The sequence below is a fragment of the Lonchura striata genome, chromosome Z (genome assembly GCF_046129695.1).
Source record: "Lonchura striata isolate bLonStr1 chromosome Z, bLonStr1.mat, whole genome shotgun sequence".
Lineage (NCBI taxonomy): Eukaryota > Metazoa > Chordata > Aves > Passeriformes > Estrildidae > Lonchura > Lonchura striata.
This window is the reverse complement of record NC_134642.1, coordinates 41,755,392-41,769,261: the sequence shown is the minus strand read 5'-3', so window position 1 is coordinate 41,769,261 and position 13,870 is coordinate 41,755,392. Positions and strand designations below refer to the sequence as shown.

Sequence of the window (13,870 nt, the reverse complement as noted above, 5' to 3'; positions counted from 1 at the left end):
TCTTGGCTATTAGCTCCTTGCAGTTTATATACAAAGCTGATTAATTAGGAAAGCTGCTTCTGGGAGCCAAGCTTTCTGTCTAGATTAGCCCTGGTTAGAATAAGGATTTCCTACATGTGATCTTCTATGAGTTGGTAATACTAAAATTTTTGATTGTAACACCAGGGTGTACTTGTTTGTAAACATTTTGTCTTACTATTAAATGAAAATCCAATGCTTTCTTACTCTCTGCACTGACATTATGGATCAGCTGACTGATAGAATATCTAGGAATTTATATGAGATATGAAAGTTTGACTAATAAAAATCCTCTAGACTAGTTAGTTCCTGGTGTCAAGGTACTGACTTTAGAGCAACATCAAGCAGAATTTGATCCACAGAATCACAGGCAAATTTTCTCCAGGATGTAGGAGCTTCCAATCCATGCCAACAAAACAATTTAAGTTTTGCATGATCCCCATTCTACAGATTGGAACACAGGTTTGAAGGGAAGCAGTTTGCCAAGGTCACAGGCAATGTCAGCAACATAGCTCAAAAGAGCTTCATATTCCTGAACACCTGATTTGTGTTGGACAACAATGCCCATGCCCACTTCTCTCCTGACTCCTACAGTCCTCAATCCCCTTCTATTAGGAAAAGATTACATGATACTACATTTGGAGGAAGGTTCATAGGGAAATGTCAAAAGCAAACATGTCAGGGATATACAAAAAAGAAAAAAAGTTACTAGACAGGTAAAAAACTCTTCCTGTTGTTCTTGAAGCTCTTCTTAACTTCTTTTTTCCAGCTGCAGTCCTGAGTAATGAATACCTGCCAGATCTAGGTGGCAGCTTCCTCAGACCCTCTCCTTGTGTTTCACATTAGCCAGCTTGACTGTTTCCTGCTCGGAGGCAGGAGGAGACGGCTCATCATGACATCCAATCGTCAGCTGATAGACAATCACTCCTGCCACTGCCCCAAGGAAAGGAGCGACAACTGGAACCCACCACCAGTGGGAGGGCTTACCAACCCTGGAAAACAAAAAGAAATGGCACAAGATAAGAATTGCAGCCTAAGCACCAGGATATTTGCACTTGGATCTAGGGCCATGCAAGATCTGACCCTCTGCAGACATCACCACCCACTCGCACAGGACAGTAGCACCTGCACATCTGCAGAGCTTCCAAGGCAGAAGTTGCCACACACAAACACACTAACACTTTAAGTACCAGTGACAAGCAACTCCGAACAGCTACTTGCAGGATTTCCAAGACTATCTCTTTACAAGAAAGGAGAGAAGCATTTGTTGTGCCTACACTAGGCACCTTCAATTCCCTCCCGCTGCTTGCAGGAAAGCAACCCTTGATAACATGACTCTCTTAATTGTCTCCAAAAATAACAAACACTTCTCATTTTCTACCATTTAAAAATCATTATGTGCTCATGTTCAAGGTGCAACTGAAGTTCCCATGGATGCTCCTAGATTTCCTCTTTGATAGCAAAGTTATGTCATTTGCTCTCAGCACTGGAAGCTGCCCAGCTTCCAAAATTTCTTGAGAATCTGAAAAGCAGACAGTGTCTTTTAGCAACATTTAGGCATCCAAAGATACCTCGTGGCTGCCAAGACTCTTTATAGCGCCAGAGCTACCATCTATTTGGATTCATAATTTATTTCCCCTTGCTGCACAAGGTTTTCATCATCAAGCACTTACCGGAACACTTCCATGCCCCAGCCAGCAATAGCTGTGAAGAGACGAGGCCCGAAGTCCCTGGCAGGGTTGACAGCATAGCCAGAGTTGAAGCCCATGGAGGTTCCAATAACGAGGACTACAAAACCAACTGTGAAAGCCTCCAGCCCAGTGGGGACAGGGTTGTTGTAGGGATCAACAATAGCCAAGACACAAACAATCAGGGAGGCAGTGCCAATGAACTGGAGAGGGATGGGGAAGGAAAACAAGAATTTAATCCAGATTAGCCTTCTAACCAAGTTATTTAATGACTCTGGGATGTAAGAGGAAGAGGTGCACAAAGTCATCCCATGACACTATCAGACCACAGCAGCCATGGGAATAAAAGAGTGGAGCATGCTCCTCTCTTAAGATTACGCCAGCCAGAACCTCAATTAAACTTGCACCTTTCTCCCTACCCCCAGAAGAGTTATGAATATCTGTTTAGGCAGTCACAAAAGCTGGAAACATCTAAAGCTCCTTCCCACATGCCATGGCTGGGTAGAAGCTGTTCCTTTTGTGACTGATGACAAATTTATGAGACAGTCAGATTCACCAGCAACCACCACCCCACACCCAAATGACCTCTGGACTGTGCCACACCCACAGTACTAGAGTGAGAGTGAGGAAGAGAGAGAAGTGAGATCATTCCTCACGCTATGGCTTTTCAGGGACTATGACAAATGGCGTCCTTTTCTTTGGTGTCCTGACCAGTGCTGTACCACTTGTTAATGCCTTGGCACAAGTCTTCTGGCTGTAAGGTCCTTTCTGGCCCTGCTCTTCCTATGGGCTAGTGAGATACCTGCGTTAACTGCAAAAAAACTTTCTGGATATCTTATCTTTAAATTGCAATTAATTTTCTAACTAAACATGAGGCCCAGACCCACCCAAAAGATTCCTTTTCAAATACACTTTCATCCTCCCAGCACCCTCTTACCTGGTCAAAGAAGCCATTCACAACATTCAGATGCTCAGATGGGTAGGTGGCAAAAATACCAGCAGTGGCATTCTTTCCTATAACAGTGAGCTGGTTATTGTCAAAAGCCCAGATAGCATCTAGAGGTAGAGAAGGAGAAAAAAGAAATAATTTGCTGTAGAGCAAGCACTTATTTGGAAAACTCAAGGCATCATCCACCACAGCTTTTTACTAGTCAGGCTCAGAGGCAGATGGCATTAGTCCTTGTTCCTAACAATTATTTGCCAGGCATCAAGAAAGAGTCAAGAAGCAAACACCAAGGTGACTGCAGCTCTCTCCCAAAGGTAACCAAACACCTGTGGTATCAGTCTTGGTGAAGATATGACATAGATATGGATCAGCAAACGGGATTTGGTATGTTCTTTCATTTTTTTAGTTACAATTCCCAAGGTTGTCTTTGCAGCTGCCAGTGCCTTGCCTACCACTGTGTAGAAGCTGGATAACTACCTTTCCTTCATTGTGAGTGGAGACAAAACCAGACACCTCTGAATGTCCATGGGTTTTCCATTAGCTTTTCCATGGGTTAGGTAGCTAAAACTGGGTTAAATCCCTTCTGAAGAGGAGGCCTCAATTCACCAGCTGGAAAGGTAATTGGTGTTGAACTGTGGCCCTGATGTTTACTGAGAGGAAGGTAGGTCTCCTTGCTTCTTTCTAAAGTGAAAAGTAGTTCCAGCCAGTGCTGGGGCGGCAGCTTCCTCCTCCAGCTGGAATTAACAGTGACCCAGATGCTCCACTCAGCTAGGGAACATCACTCCTATTGCCAAAAACAACTGGGAGGCAAAGTCTGAGTCCAAATGTCACACTTGATATTAGAGGAACAGCAAGAGCCAGCATAAAAATTCAGTTCTTGCCCCCTATGATGATGAAAAGCACACAGGAGAAATAGAGGCATGAGGAATTGGATTTGTATAGTGCTTTCCAAGGCATGGAACCACTCATAAAAGCAGCAAAATCTGCTAGAAGTCACATTATCTGGAAGCTAACACAAGATAATGCATTTGACATCACAGTGGAAGACTTCATTTTTTAAGACAAGAATGAGAAAATGGTTCTGGAAGAGTGAACAGATATAAAACCTTCATCACTGTTAGTGTTTCATTGACTTTTCTAGAAGACCAATAGATACAAAAGAGCCAATCCAGAGGTCCAGTGTTCATTACGCAAGGGCAAAGACTTGCACTTTGACAATGTTGGTTGGCCTTCAGATTGCTTTGAGGAGGCTTGAACCCATCATCATGAGAATGGGAAAGCCATCCCAGAAACATGGGAAAGGAAGTTTCTTGGATCTCTGCACTGCAAGTGCTCCCCTCTGATATGGAAACCTCCCTCTCTGTAGTGAGTCATAAACATACCAGTCTCACCTCAAAAAAGACACACTTACCGTAGTACAGCCCAAAGACTATACCAGCTCCAAGGAAAGCCCCCAGGGTTTGTGCAAGTGCATAAATTGGTAGCTTGATCCAGGGCTCCCGGGCCAATAAGCACATGGCAAAAGTGACAGCTGGGTTCAGATGTCCACCTGCAGAGAGGTTGGTGGTTAGTGTATTTTTATGGGCAGAATGTAGGTCCCAGAGTTGTGCCACGGGGCACTAGCTTCCATGCCAGTGCCACACAGGAAAAGTAGGCCTACACCATAACTGACACAAGTGAAACTCAGCCTACACGGAGCCACACGTACCTGATACTTGTCCTGCGATCAAAATGCCGAGCGTTACAGCGAAGCCAAAGGCCAGGTTGACAGTCAGGAAACCTCCATGAGTCCCTCTGCTGAGAATGATTTGGGCAACAGAGCCACAGCCAAAGAGCTAGGAGGAGAAAAAGAGATTGAAATTACCTTCTCTGTTTCACATCAGGGCCAGTTGCTGACCAATGCCTGCAATTGCTCTCCTTACACATTCATGGGCCATCATAGTCCACTCATGATTCAAAACCTTCACAGCTTCTACCTTTCATCAAAGTATCTACACATTACCTGTAGCAATGGGAGGGAAGAAGAAAGGGAGACAAATCTAACTCCTGGCAGGATGGCTGAAAAACATGGATAAAATTAAAAGCAAGATGGATCTACAGGAGTCTGTAATTCTTTGTCCAAACATCTAATTTTAAGATGCCAGGTGAGAAGGATGAGCCAAATATTGTCCTGGTCTGAGATATTCACAGTATAACTATGTTGATGAGGGATGTGGGTACCACTGTGTTAAAAAGACTAATAATTGTTTGACACAGTAGCACATAGATTGGTAGGAAACAATTCTGCTAATGCCTGGAAATACAGCCATGACTGAAGAAGGCCAAATTCAGCCTGATGTTCATGGAATTCTCCTTCCAGGCTCCATCAAGAAAAGTCCATATTCAAGAGAGTCCACCAGCACAGCCAGTCTTGTCCTTCTGTCTAAGATCAGGGGTGTAGCAAACCAAACACTCTGGCAGACAAAAGCTGTGCATTCTGGCTGATAAAACTCTTTCCTAGTAGGTATGGAAGGTCTCAGTTAAATATGTTCACTGCAACTGGATAATCCTTCTCTTCCCAGCTGCACCTAAAAGCCTTCATTCCTATGCTCACCCTTAATAACTCAAACCAGTTTCCCCCAGCAAATCAGTCATCCAGCTGCAGGCTTTCTATCTTGACAAGTCGTTCCACTATGCAACATGTAATTTAAAGAGCTCTGAAACTGATCATCTGTATCTCCCACTGGCTCCACCTGAACTGACCCTTGGTGTTCTATCACTTGGAATACCACATTGGCAGGTACTGAGAGGATCCTTAAACTACGACAGAGATTACACCCTGCTCATGAGATGCTCAAATCTAAAGATCAAGGCTTGACTTATTTCTTCTGACCACATACCCATAACTACACCCCCACAAAGACTTTCTACTTCCATGAACTCCATCATCCCAGAATTACTCAATTGCCACAGAGGTGGTATCAGCTCCTACAGGATAAACCACCAAATAGTCACTGAGGTGGCTGGGTTTGCTGTTGTCTACACTCCACCCAACACTGGACATGCCAATTGAGCAACACACAATCCAAATCAGAGGCAAAGACAAAACACACATAACTCATCCCCTCCCATACCCTTGACAACTGAAGAATTGCTAACAAAGCAAAAGGTGTACTCAGCTTGCTTGGAAAAAAGCAGCCAGGTAGGCTGCAGCCTGATTCATGAGGTGGACACTCTGTAAATAGGTGCCTCTTGACAGGGAACTAGGTGGCCAACACAAGGGCCTTGTATAAAAATAAAGGAACTTGTTACAGAACTCATTGGTGACAGAGGGATAGCAAGCACTGCTCTCTACTGGGTACAGTCAGAATAGCCCCTACAATGTCCTTACCAAGCTGGCAGAGGAGACTCCAAGACAAAGGCAGAAAAGATTTGTTTATTGGCAACAAATTGAAACAGCTATGCCCAAACCACCAAGGGAAGCAGAGCTCCAATTGTGCAAACAAATACAGGCTAATGGCCAGGGTGAATCTTATTTCTGCCTTTCCCCAAACAAGCCCCAGCAAGCTTTGGAGAGATTTCAGAGAGTACATGGCCATGGTGTTTGCCTCTCAAAGGCCACACAGCACATTAGTCTGACCAGGCAGGGGACAAGCACACAAAACCTGAGTTTAATGGAGTTTACCCTTCATGATCCCTACTGATGAAGGTATTTGTGTTATTTACTCTGCAAGATCTGGCAGATCTGCAGGTGGATGGCTCATTATACACATACCTTTTGGTTGCAGAAACCACAGAGTAAAATTTTCCCACCTCCACCTCCCTGATCACCCAAAAAGGTCTTCCCTTCAGCTGAAGGAATTCCAGATCTGCCATTTCTCAAGAGGTTATCTCAAGAAGTCATTCCCCATCCTTCTCTCCTCCATCCTCCACCTGGCAGTAGCTCTCCAGCTTTTCCTCAGAAGGGAGTCTATGGGCCATGCAGAAACACCCCGAAGCCACTCCACAGGACCATTACAACTTTTTATCAGATGAGCCATGAGCACTATTTGGCTTAATTCAGCATTAACAGTAGAAAACTTAACCCCTAGCAGATAAAAAGAGAGCAGTGATACTTAGGAACAAATTTGAACTTTGATATGCATGTGTTCAATTCCATCCTGTACCAGTGGAGTCCACTAAATACAAAAATACAGTGTCATGCATGACATGCAGTCCATGGCATTTGACTTTAAGGAACCAGTTAAAATCATGCTCACCCAGACTTTTGTGGCAAGGACCTTGACACTACAGAGTTTTGTTGTGGTAGTAGCTAATACAATTTTTAATCACACCACCTTCACTTCTGCTCTTCGCTAGTTTTCCTTCCAATTCCTCTTCACTGGTCAGATGAGACCAGAGAACCTCAGCTTTCATTTTTTAGGTTTTGTTTATCCACTGCTCACAGAGAGCTGTTCAGGAACATCTAGCTTGAGTTGAAAGGCAAGGAAGGTCAAGTAAAAGCAATTAAGCATTTTCCCCAGTCTTTTTAGTCCATACAATGTATTTAAGAGTTCTTAGGCAATATTGTACCACTGTAATCAGGGACAGTGGTGTACACCTAAGGGGGAGATCACACCCCATTCTTTTGATTTTAATAACCTGTCTTCCACAGCATTTCGTTTTGTGGTTTTGTTCTTCATTTGGGTTTGTTGGGGTTTTGTTTCTCTTTTTCATTTGTTTGGCTTTGGTTTGATGGGGGAGTTGTATTTTGGCTCTGTGTAAAAAAAAAAAAGAAAAAAACAAACAAACAAGAAAAAAAAAAAAAAACAACCACTTCTGGAAGAATATCCAGCCAACCGAAACCCAGGTTAGCACCTCCCATGACAGTTGGTGCAGCAGTCAACTGTTACATACCCACAATACTAGCCAAGTTCAAAAGTGGTTTTAAAGTGCTAATAAAAAACTTGTAATAAAGCATCACTCCAATGTGTTAAACCCACTCTCCAAGGAATTGAAGTCAATGCACCTTTTAACCAGGTTAATGGAAGCCTGCTCCCTAATTTCATCTTACTGACTCTAGCAAATCTAACGAGTGGCTTCCTACTGCTCATAGGGTAATTCAACTTCTTGCACTGTGAAAAAGGGCTAAATGCTTGTTCTGCAGGAATGGGTTCAAGAGTGGCAGGGCTGACAGACTTCAGAGGGGTGAAGAACCCCCCTGTACAAAGGAGGCACCAACAGAAGCAGCAGCAAATAACAGGCAAAGGTAGCACATTGCAGGGGATACTTCACACTGAGGAGACTGAGCAGCTGTCTTTGTCACTCAAGATAAAAACAGCCTATCTCAAACACTCAAGTTAAAAACACACTGTCTGAACATCTGAAAACATGAAAGTCCAATAGCCATTAAGGGCTGGTAGGAAAAAAACATGGAGGTTAAAAAAGTTGCAATAGCTCAGGAAAAAACAAGACTACCAAAGGCAGCCTATTTAGGCAGACCTTGTGGAAAAGAGCTTCACATGTGAAGCTTCATACATGGTGCTCAGAACTCCTCTGCAAAAGAGCCAGGTTTCTTTCCTTTCTTGTGTCCTCTATTTGCCAAAGCTTTTTTACACCTTCAGGTGCAACACAAAAGGCCTGAGTGCATTTGTGTTCAACTTCAGACAGACTGGTCTGTAAATGTACGTGGAAAAGTTTTGCTGGCATAGAACAGGAGGAGTGCAATTACCTGAATTACAGCTCTTCTACCAGCAAGTAAACTGGGTATTAGGCAAGAAGCCTGCTGTAAATCTACCCTAATCACCCTGGTGGGAAAAGAGTGGTCAGGCCTTGATGCCCTTTTGTTAATGGGGAAGATGCCAGAAGGTCAGTCAAATCATGTCTGCTTTGAAGGAGAGACCTGGAGATACTGACAGATGATTTTAAGTTTTGGACACACAGAGGGTACCACTTTTCATAGGGAGAAGGCAGGGAGCAAGACCAGCGTGCAGAGATCTTGAACTCCACAGCTCACATGGCAGGATAGCCTCCATCAGCCAAAAAGACAATGCAAGAAGCACTATCCTTTATGCTTTTCCTCAAAGTATCTCTCAAACAACCAGGCTGGTCATCATTCTCAATTTACAACGCAAGGAGAAACCTTAGACCCCTCAGCCAGTTTTTCTGTCCAGAACAGCTGGAGGCAGCCTGTAGAGAAGCAGCCCTGCAGAAAGGGCATCAGCAGATGTTGTGTTATGTTACAGCTCTTTGTGCACCACCCACTGGACAAGAGCCAAGGTAGGGCTGCAGGGCTGGAGAGATGAGAGATTCTGAGCAAAACTGCACCCCACATACATTGCATGCTACAAAAAAAACATAGCTGGAGCAATAAGCCTCCCTCAGCTCAAGAAACCTGAGCAACCTGCAGCAGAGGGCTTGGGCATTAGAGAGGAAATTCACTGGATTAGGTTGTTCACACATGCACAGAAGGAAAAACATTTATTCTGATGTTCCCTGCTATTGCCCAGATCAAGAGATTTTAGCTGTTAGAAAGACCAGTAGGTCTGGTGGGGGTTTGGTCACAAGGTTGGGCAGTCCTGGGAAAAAGCTGCCTTCCCACCAAGGGAAACTCTTAGTACCCAAACTGTCCTGTTTATAGGAAGGAGAAATGTCCTGCTCCTGGAAAGAGACAGCAAGAAGGGACAGTTTTGGACAGTCAGTGAAGAGCTTCAGCCTCTTCTGGTGGAAGGGTTGAGGGAAAGCCCAGCACTGCCACTTCCCATGTCCCCACACCCAGCAGCACAGGACCCACCAGGTACCTCCTTTCAAGGAAGAATCAGCAGCACTCAATATGCTTACAAAAAGGAAATTTCACTCCCTTTTACACACTAGCGAAGCATTAGCAACAAAATTTTTAAAAAAAAATTTTAGATTACATTTTCCAAATGTGACAAGCTGGGTTTAACCAAACCACTCCAAATCAAACAGCAACTGTGGGAACTACTGTGCTGCCCCAGACAGTTGTGGGATGAGCAGCAATTTCAAATTGCCAAGACCTAAGTGGGGCTCCCCTTGCTGTGGTCATTTCATGAGATGAAACTCTCCTTGCTTTAGTCATCCAAACCACTTTGCCGTTTTTATTTCTGTGGACTACAGCACCATCAAGCCCCAAAAAGCTGCCACCTAGCCACAAAGTCAAGGCAGCACCAACTGAAGAGCAATTAGGAGTTGTTTTATTCTGTTTTATTCTTTCTTTGTGCCTTTAAAGCAGTGATTCACAGTGAGTCCCACTCAGAAATCGGTCATAATCAGCACATTATTTCTCCTGCAAATGTAAAAGACAAACAGAGGCAGCTTTGGTACTTAGAGCTAGCAGAGCAAGGCAAGCAGACCGAGCCTTAAGAGAGGCACGGAGACCCACCATGGAAATTTGGCTTTAGTGGGTTGCTACAGTAATAACATAAACAGCAAGGGACTGGGAAAATGCCTTTGGCGTTTGTAGTGCTTAACGATGCCAGCAAGCGGTGCTTCCAACACAGGTATTAAGCTCAAGCCTAAAGTGCTACTCAGAAAGTGAATTTTGAAGAAGGGAAATGCCAATTTAAGTATCAAAGGAAATGTATGTAGAGTCAGCATTACTATTTTTGCAACAATAGAGACACCACCCACAAACTAAATAAAAGTTTTGCAAGGTGCTCTGCACAGCAAAAGTGGCTTGCAAGTAGACTGTAACTCGCCTTGGCATTCCTTAGGGCTTGGCTGCCTTAGCTGGATTATTTTTCTTATCTTAAAAAAAAAAATAATAAAATAAAATAAAAAAAAAAGAGGCACTATTCAAACAGTCATTTCCAGCTCAATCCACTCTATGTTCTAACTTCACAATTTCTTTAAAAACATGATAAAAATAAAATCAAGCACTAGGTTCATTCTTACAGGTGACAAGACTATGTAGGGACCTGCAATACCTTTTGTCTAGAAGAGTTTAAGAGAGCTGTAGTCATTATGCAAGTGAAAGGGAGGAGGGCAGAAGCTGAAGCAGTGCCAATATCCACAGAGGGACAAGTTTTACATTACACAGTGAAATTTAAAGTAAGCTGCAAACTTTAAACCATCTCCCTCCCTTGGGGCTCAGGAAGTTTATTTCAGTGTGAACACTTAAATTCATCCCTGACAATATTCTATTCAAACATATTTGTGTTTAGTCAACTCCATCTCCCATGAAGAAAATTTTCATGGATTCAGGTCTTTCCTCAGGCATTTTACTGTGAAGATCAAACCAGATATTTACTGGGGTACAATGCATCTAAATGCATACACAACTCAACCTGCTGGCAGGGTGGGCAGTAGGGACTTTTGCAAGGTACAAAATGACAAATTCTGTCCTGGGAGAAAATCCAATTCAAACAATGGTCCAGGCCAACTGAAAGGGGAAGGAATTCACCTTTAAGACCCTTTCTACTTCATGTAGGTGATAGTGATATAATAAAAAGCTGAAAAGGAGTAAGGATGTTAATAAAGAAAAAAATTCTAAGTTTCTCTTCATTAAGATGAATGAAGAGAAAGACTGAAACAGCATGAAGTTGGAAAGGGATTAACTGGTTTGGATATTGTAAGCTTTCAGTCTTGGAACACATTTCCTTCTGCTGTAGCGTGTTTTGGACTTCTGACTGTGTGAGAGCATTCACGGAGTTTGGGACTTTCCCTTTCCTCCTACAAGCCCACCCCACCTTCTACCACATGGACACAGAATGTCCACAGTGCTCTGTCTACTGCAGAGCTGCTGCAGGAGATCCTAAGTGAGTTTGCAAATCCTACAATATGGAGTTGACTGTTGCCACTAAAACCAGTCCAGGAACTCCTGAACACAGTGAAAGCTCAGCCTGTAAACTTTGACATACACACACACACACACAGAAACAAAGCATGTTTGATGCTCCTGAGGACAAGGTGTGTGCTGCCCACTTCTGCCAACGCAGTGTCCAGCGTGGCTGATGCGTGCCCATTTCCACTGCCATTTTGGAGGCTGTTTATAATTTGGACCAAACCCTTCCTCAAGCTCTGAGCAGATCCCAATTCCTCTCCGCCTGGAGAATTGCTGTTGTGCCAATTGTCACAGTCAGAGGATGGACTAATGGGGTTTGGATCATAAGCCCTTCTGAAAGCTCAGATCCACATGGCTAAAGACTTGTCTTGTTTCTCAGCAATATCAGCTTTGCTATCAGGAGGCATTAGTCCACCTTACAAGACTTACCTTGTTTCAATCCTGAAACTAACAGCAGCGACATCAGTGATTAATAGACAGCAATCTTCTAGCTGTTAATCACTTTCTTATCATCTTCTACCCACCTTAATTCCAAACAACACTTCTTGGAAAAATCAACAGGGCTTGTTTGCAAATCAACAAAGCTGGGTTGCTCTGACTATAAAGCCATTGCACTATACAAAGTTGTTTCTTTAAGACTGGTAGCATTTTACACAGTCTTAGCAGGGTCCCCTAAGCTGCCATAGAAGATTCAGAAATCTTCTCTTAATCATCAAAAAAAAAGGTCTTATTTATGAAAGCATATAATTGTGTCAGTCTCTTTGTGTTGTTCCCCAGGTGCTTCATCAAACATTCCTCTGCCTTCAACTCTTCAAATTCTTAGATTTCTCTCCAAGCAGTTCAGCCATCAGTTACAAAGAGGTGTAAACCCACAGTCACTCTACTGAAACCTTCAGGATTGCTCTAGATTTACAACACCTCAGAGGAACTTGTACCTGCAGATATTCACTGTGCAAACTCCAGCTCATTTCTGCCTCAATATATATGCATCAAACCTGTGGCAAACTGGGCAGTCCTGCATTTTCAGATGCAGATGCTCTAAGCCAGATATCTCTGTCACCATTTTTCTACACCAGTATTTACTCCACACAGCTCATACACAACCTCCCAGCTGTTCATATCTGCCTTTAACTTTAAAGCAAATTGCAGCCGCTCAAAACATTTGCAACTTCAGGCATTATACACACATTTATCTTGTTTTATGCCTTATATTCCACCCTTTTGGAAACTGAGCACTGAAACAGGCAGAAGAGTTTTATCTCCATTGGCCACTGAAAAACACACTGACTGATAGCAAGCACCAGGTCCCATCTGGCTGTCAGCACGAGCTGCCATGGTATCGTGCAGCCACACTGACAAGCCCCTGGAGAATCAGGGGCTGACAGCAAAAGGACACAGCAACAGTTTAAATTCTGGCTACTTCTTCTTGATGGGATGCCTGGGGAAAGCAAAGAGGAAAAAACAAAACAAAACAAAACAAAGAAAACCACCTTCACTTCCTCGGGTGATAATACTTGCAGTATTTCCGAGCCAAGAAAATATTCCAGGGCAGACAGAAAGGAAATTTTGCATGATCTCTAGCAAAATACTTGCTGCTTACACAGAGATGTTTTGCTCCCTGCACTTCCCAGATACACAGAAGCTTACACACACCAAACAAGCTCTTCAGAGCCCACATTTTTCAGGAAACCCAATGTCCACCCTTAAGCAACATGCATGAATTTTTTCCCTGCACACAGAGACTGTCCTCCAGACCCCTTGCAGCAGGTTGCACCAGAGCTGGGCTCATTCCCAATGCAAACCCTGGCAGCAATGTAGCCCCTTCACCAGGACAATTTCCCCCAAACCCACAGGTTAGAGAGCACCCCCACACTACAGCCCCCACTCACCACCAGGATCAGTGTTCCCAAGCACTCAGCCAGTGCTTGCCGCACTAATTTGTTTCTGATCCTCAGGTGTTCCTCAATGGTAGCAAGAACATCCTTTTGCCGCCCCATCACAGTAGAGGTGCTTCTCAAGTGGTGTCAGGGAAAAAGCAGCAGCTGACAAAGCCTCAGCAAAGTTTCTTCTCCAGCACAGCTGCCTTTGCTTATAAATAAGTTCATCGATGCCTGACACACCTCCTGGGTAACCACACCCCTTCCACCCGCTCTTCAAACCCAACTTTTTTTTCCTGCTTTTCAGCATGAAACAGCGTGGGTGGTTTTTTTTCATTTTCCTTATTGCTTGCATAGATGAGCAAAAGATTCAGAAGCTTCATAAGAAGAAGGAATTAAATGTGGCCTGCTGAAGCCTCTGCTGTTTTCATCACCACTTAAAATGCAGGGCCATATCTACCCTTTTCCAGCTTCAGTTAGATACAGACTGAGCAGGGCCTTACTCATTCATGTGAGAATGCTACCCTGTGTTCAGATTTCCTTCCCTCCCAAGCTCTTGCAAGGTGGCAAAGTGGCTCTT

General features: G+C 43.7%; 1 protein-coding gene across 1 annotated transcript; it reads right to left on the bottom strand.

The window, feature by feature from the left end:
- Window positions 1-678: 678 nt before the first annotated feature.
- On the bottom strand, window positions 679-13,454 carry AQP3 (aquaporin 3 (Gill blood group)). Its single transcript, XM_021538886.3, has 6 exons — window positions 13,303-13,454; window positions 4,361-4,487; window positions 4,064-4,201; window positions 2,644-2,762; window positions 1,692-1,909; window positions 679-1,010 (listed from the first exon to the last, which is right to left on the bottom strand). Exons 1-6 carry the CDS (start codon window positions 13,408-13,410, stop codon window positions 836-838), a joined length of 885 nt encoding a protein of 294 aa, XP_021394561.1. The 5' UTR covers window positions 13,411-13,454; the 3' UTR covers window positions 679-835.
- Between the last annotated feature and the right edge of the window lie 416 nt (window positions 13,455-13,870).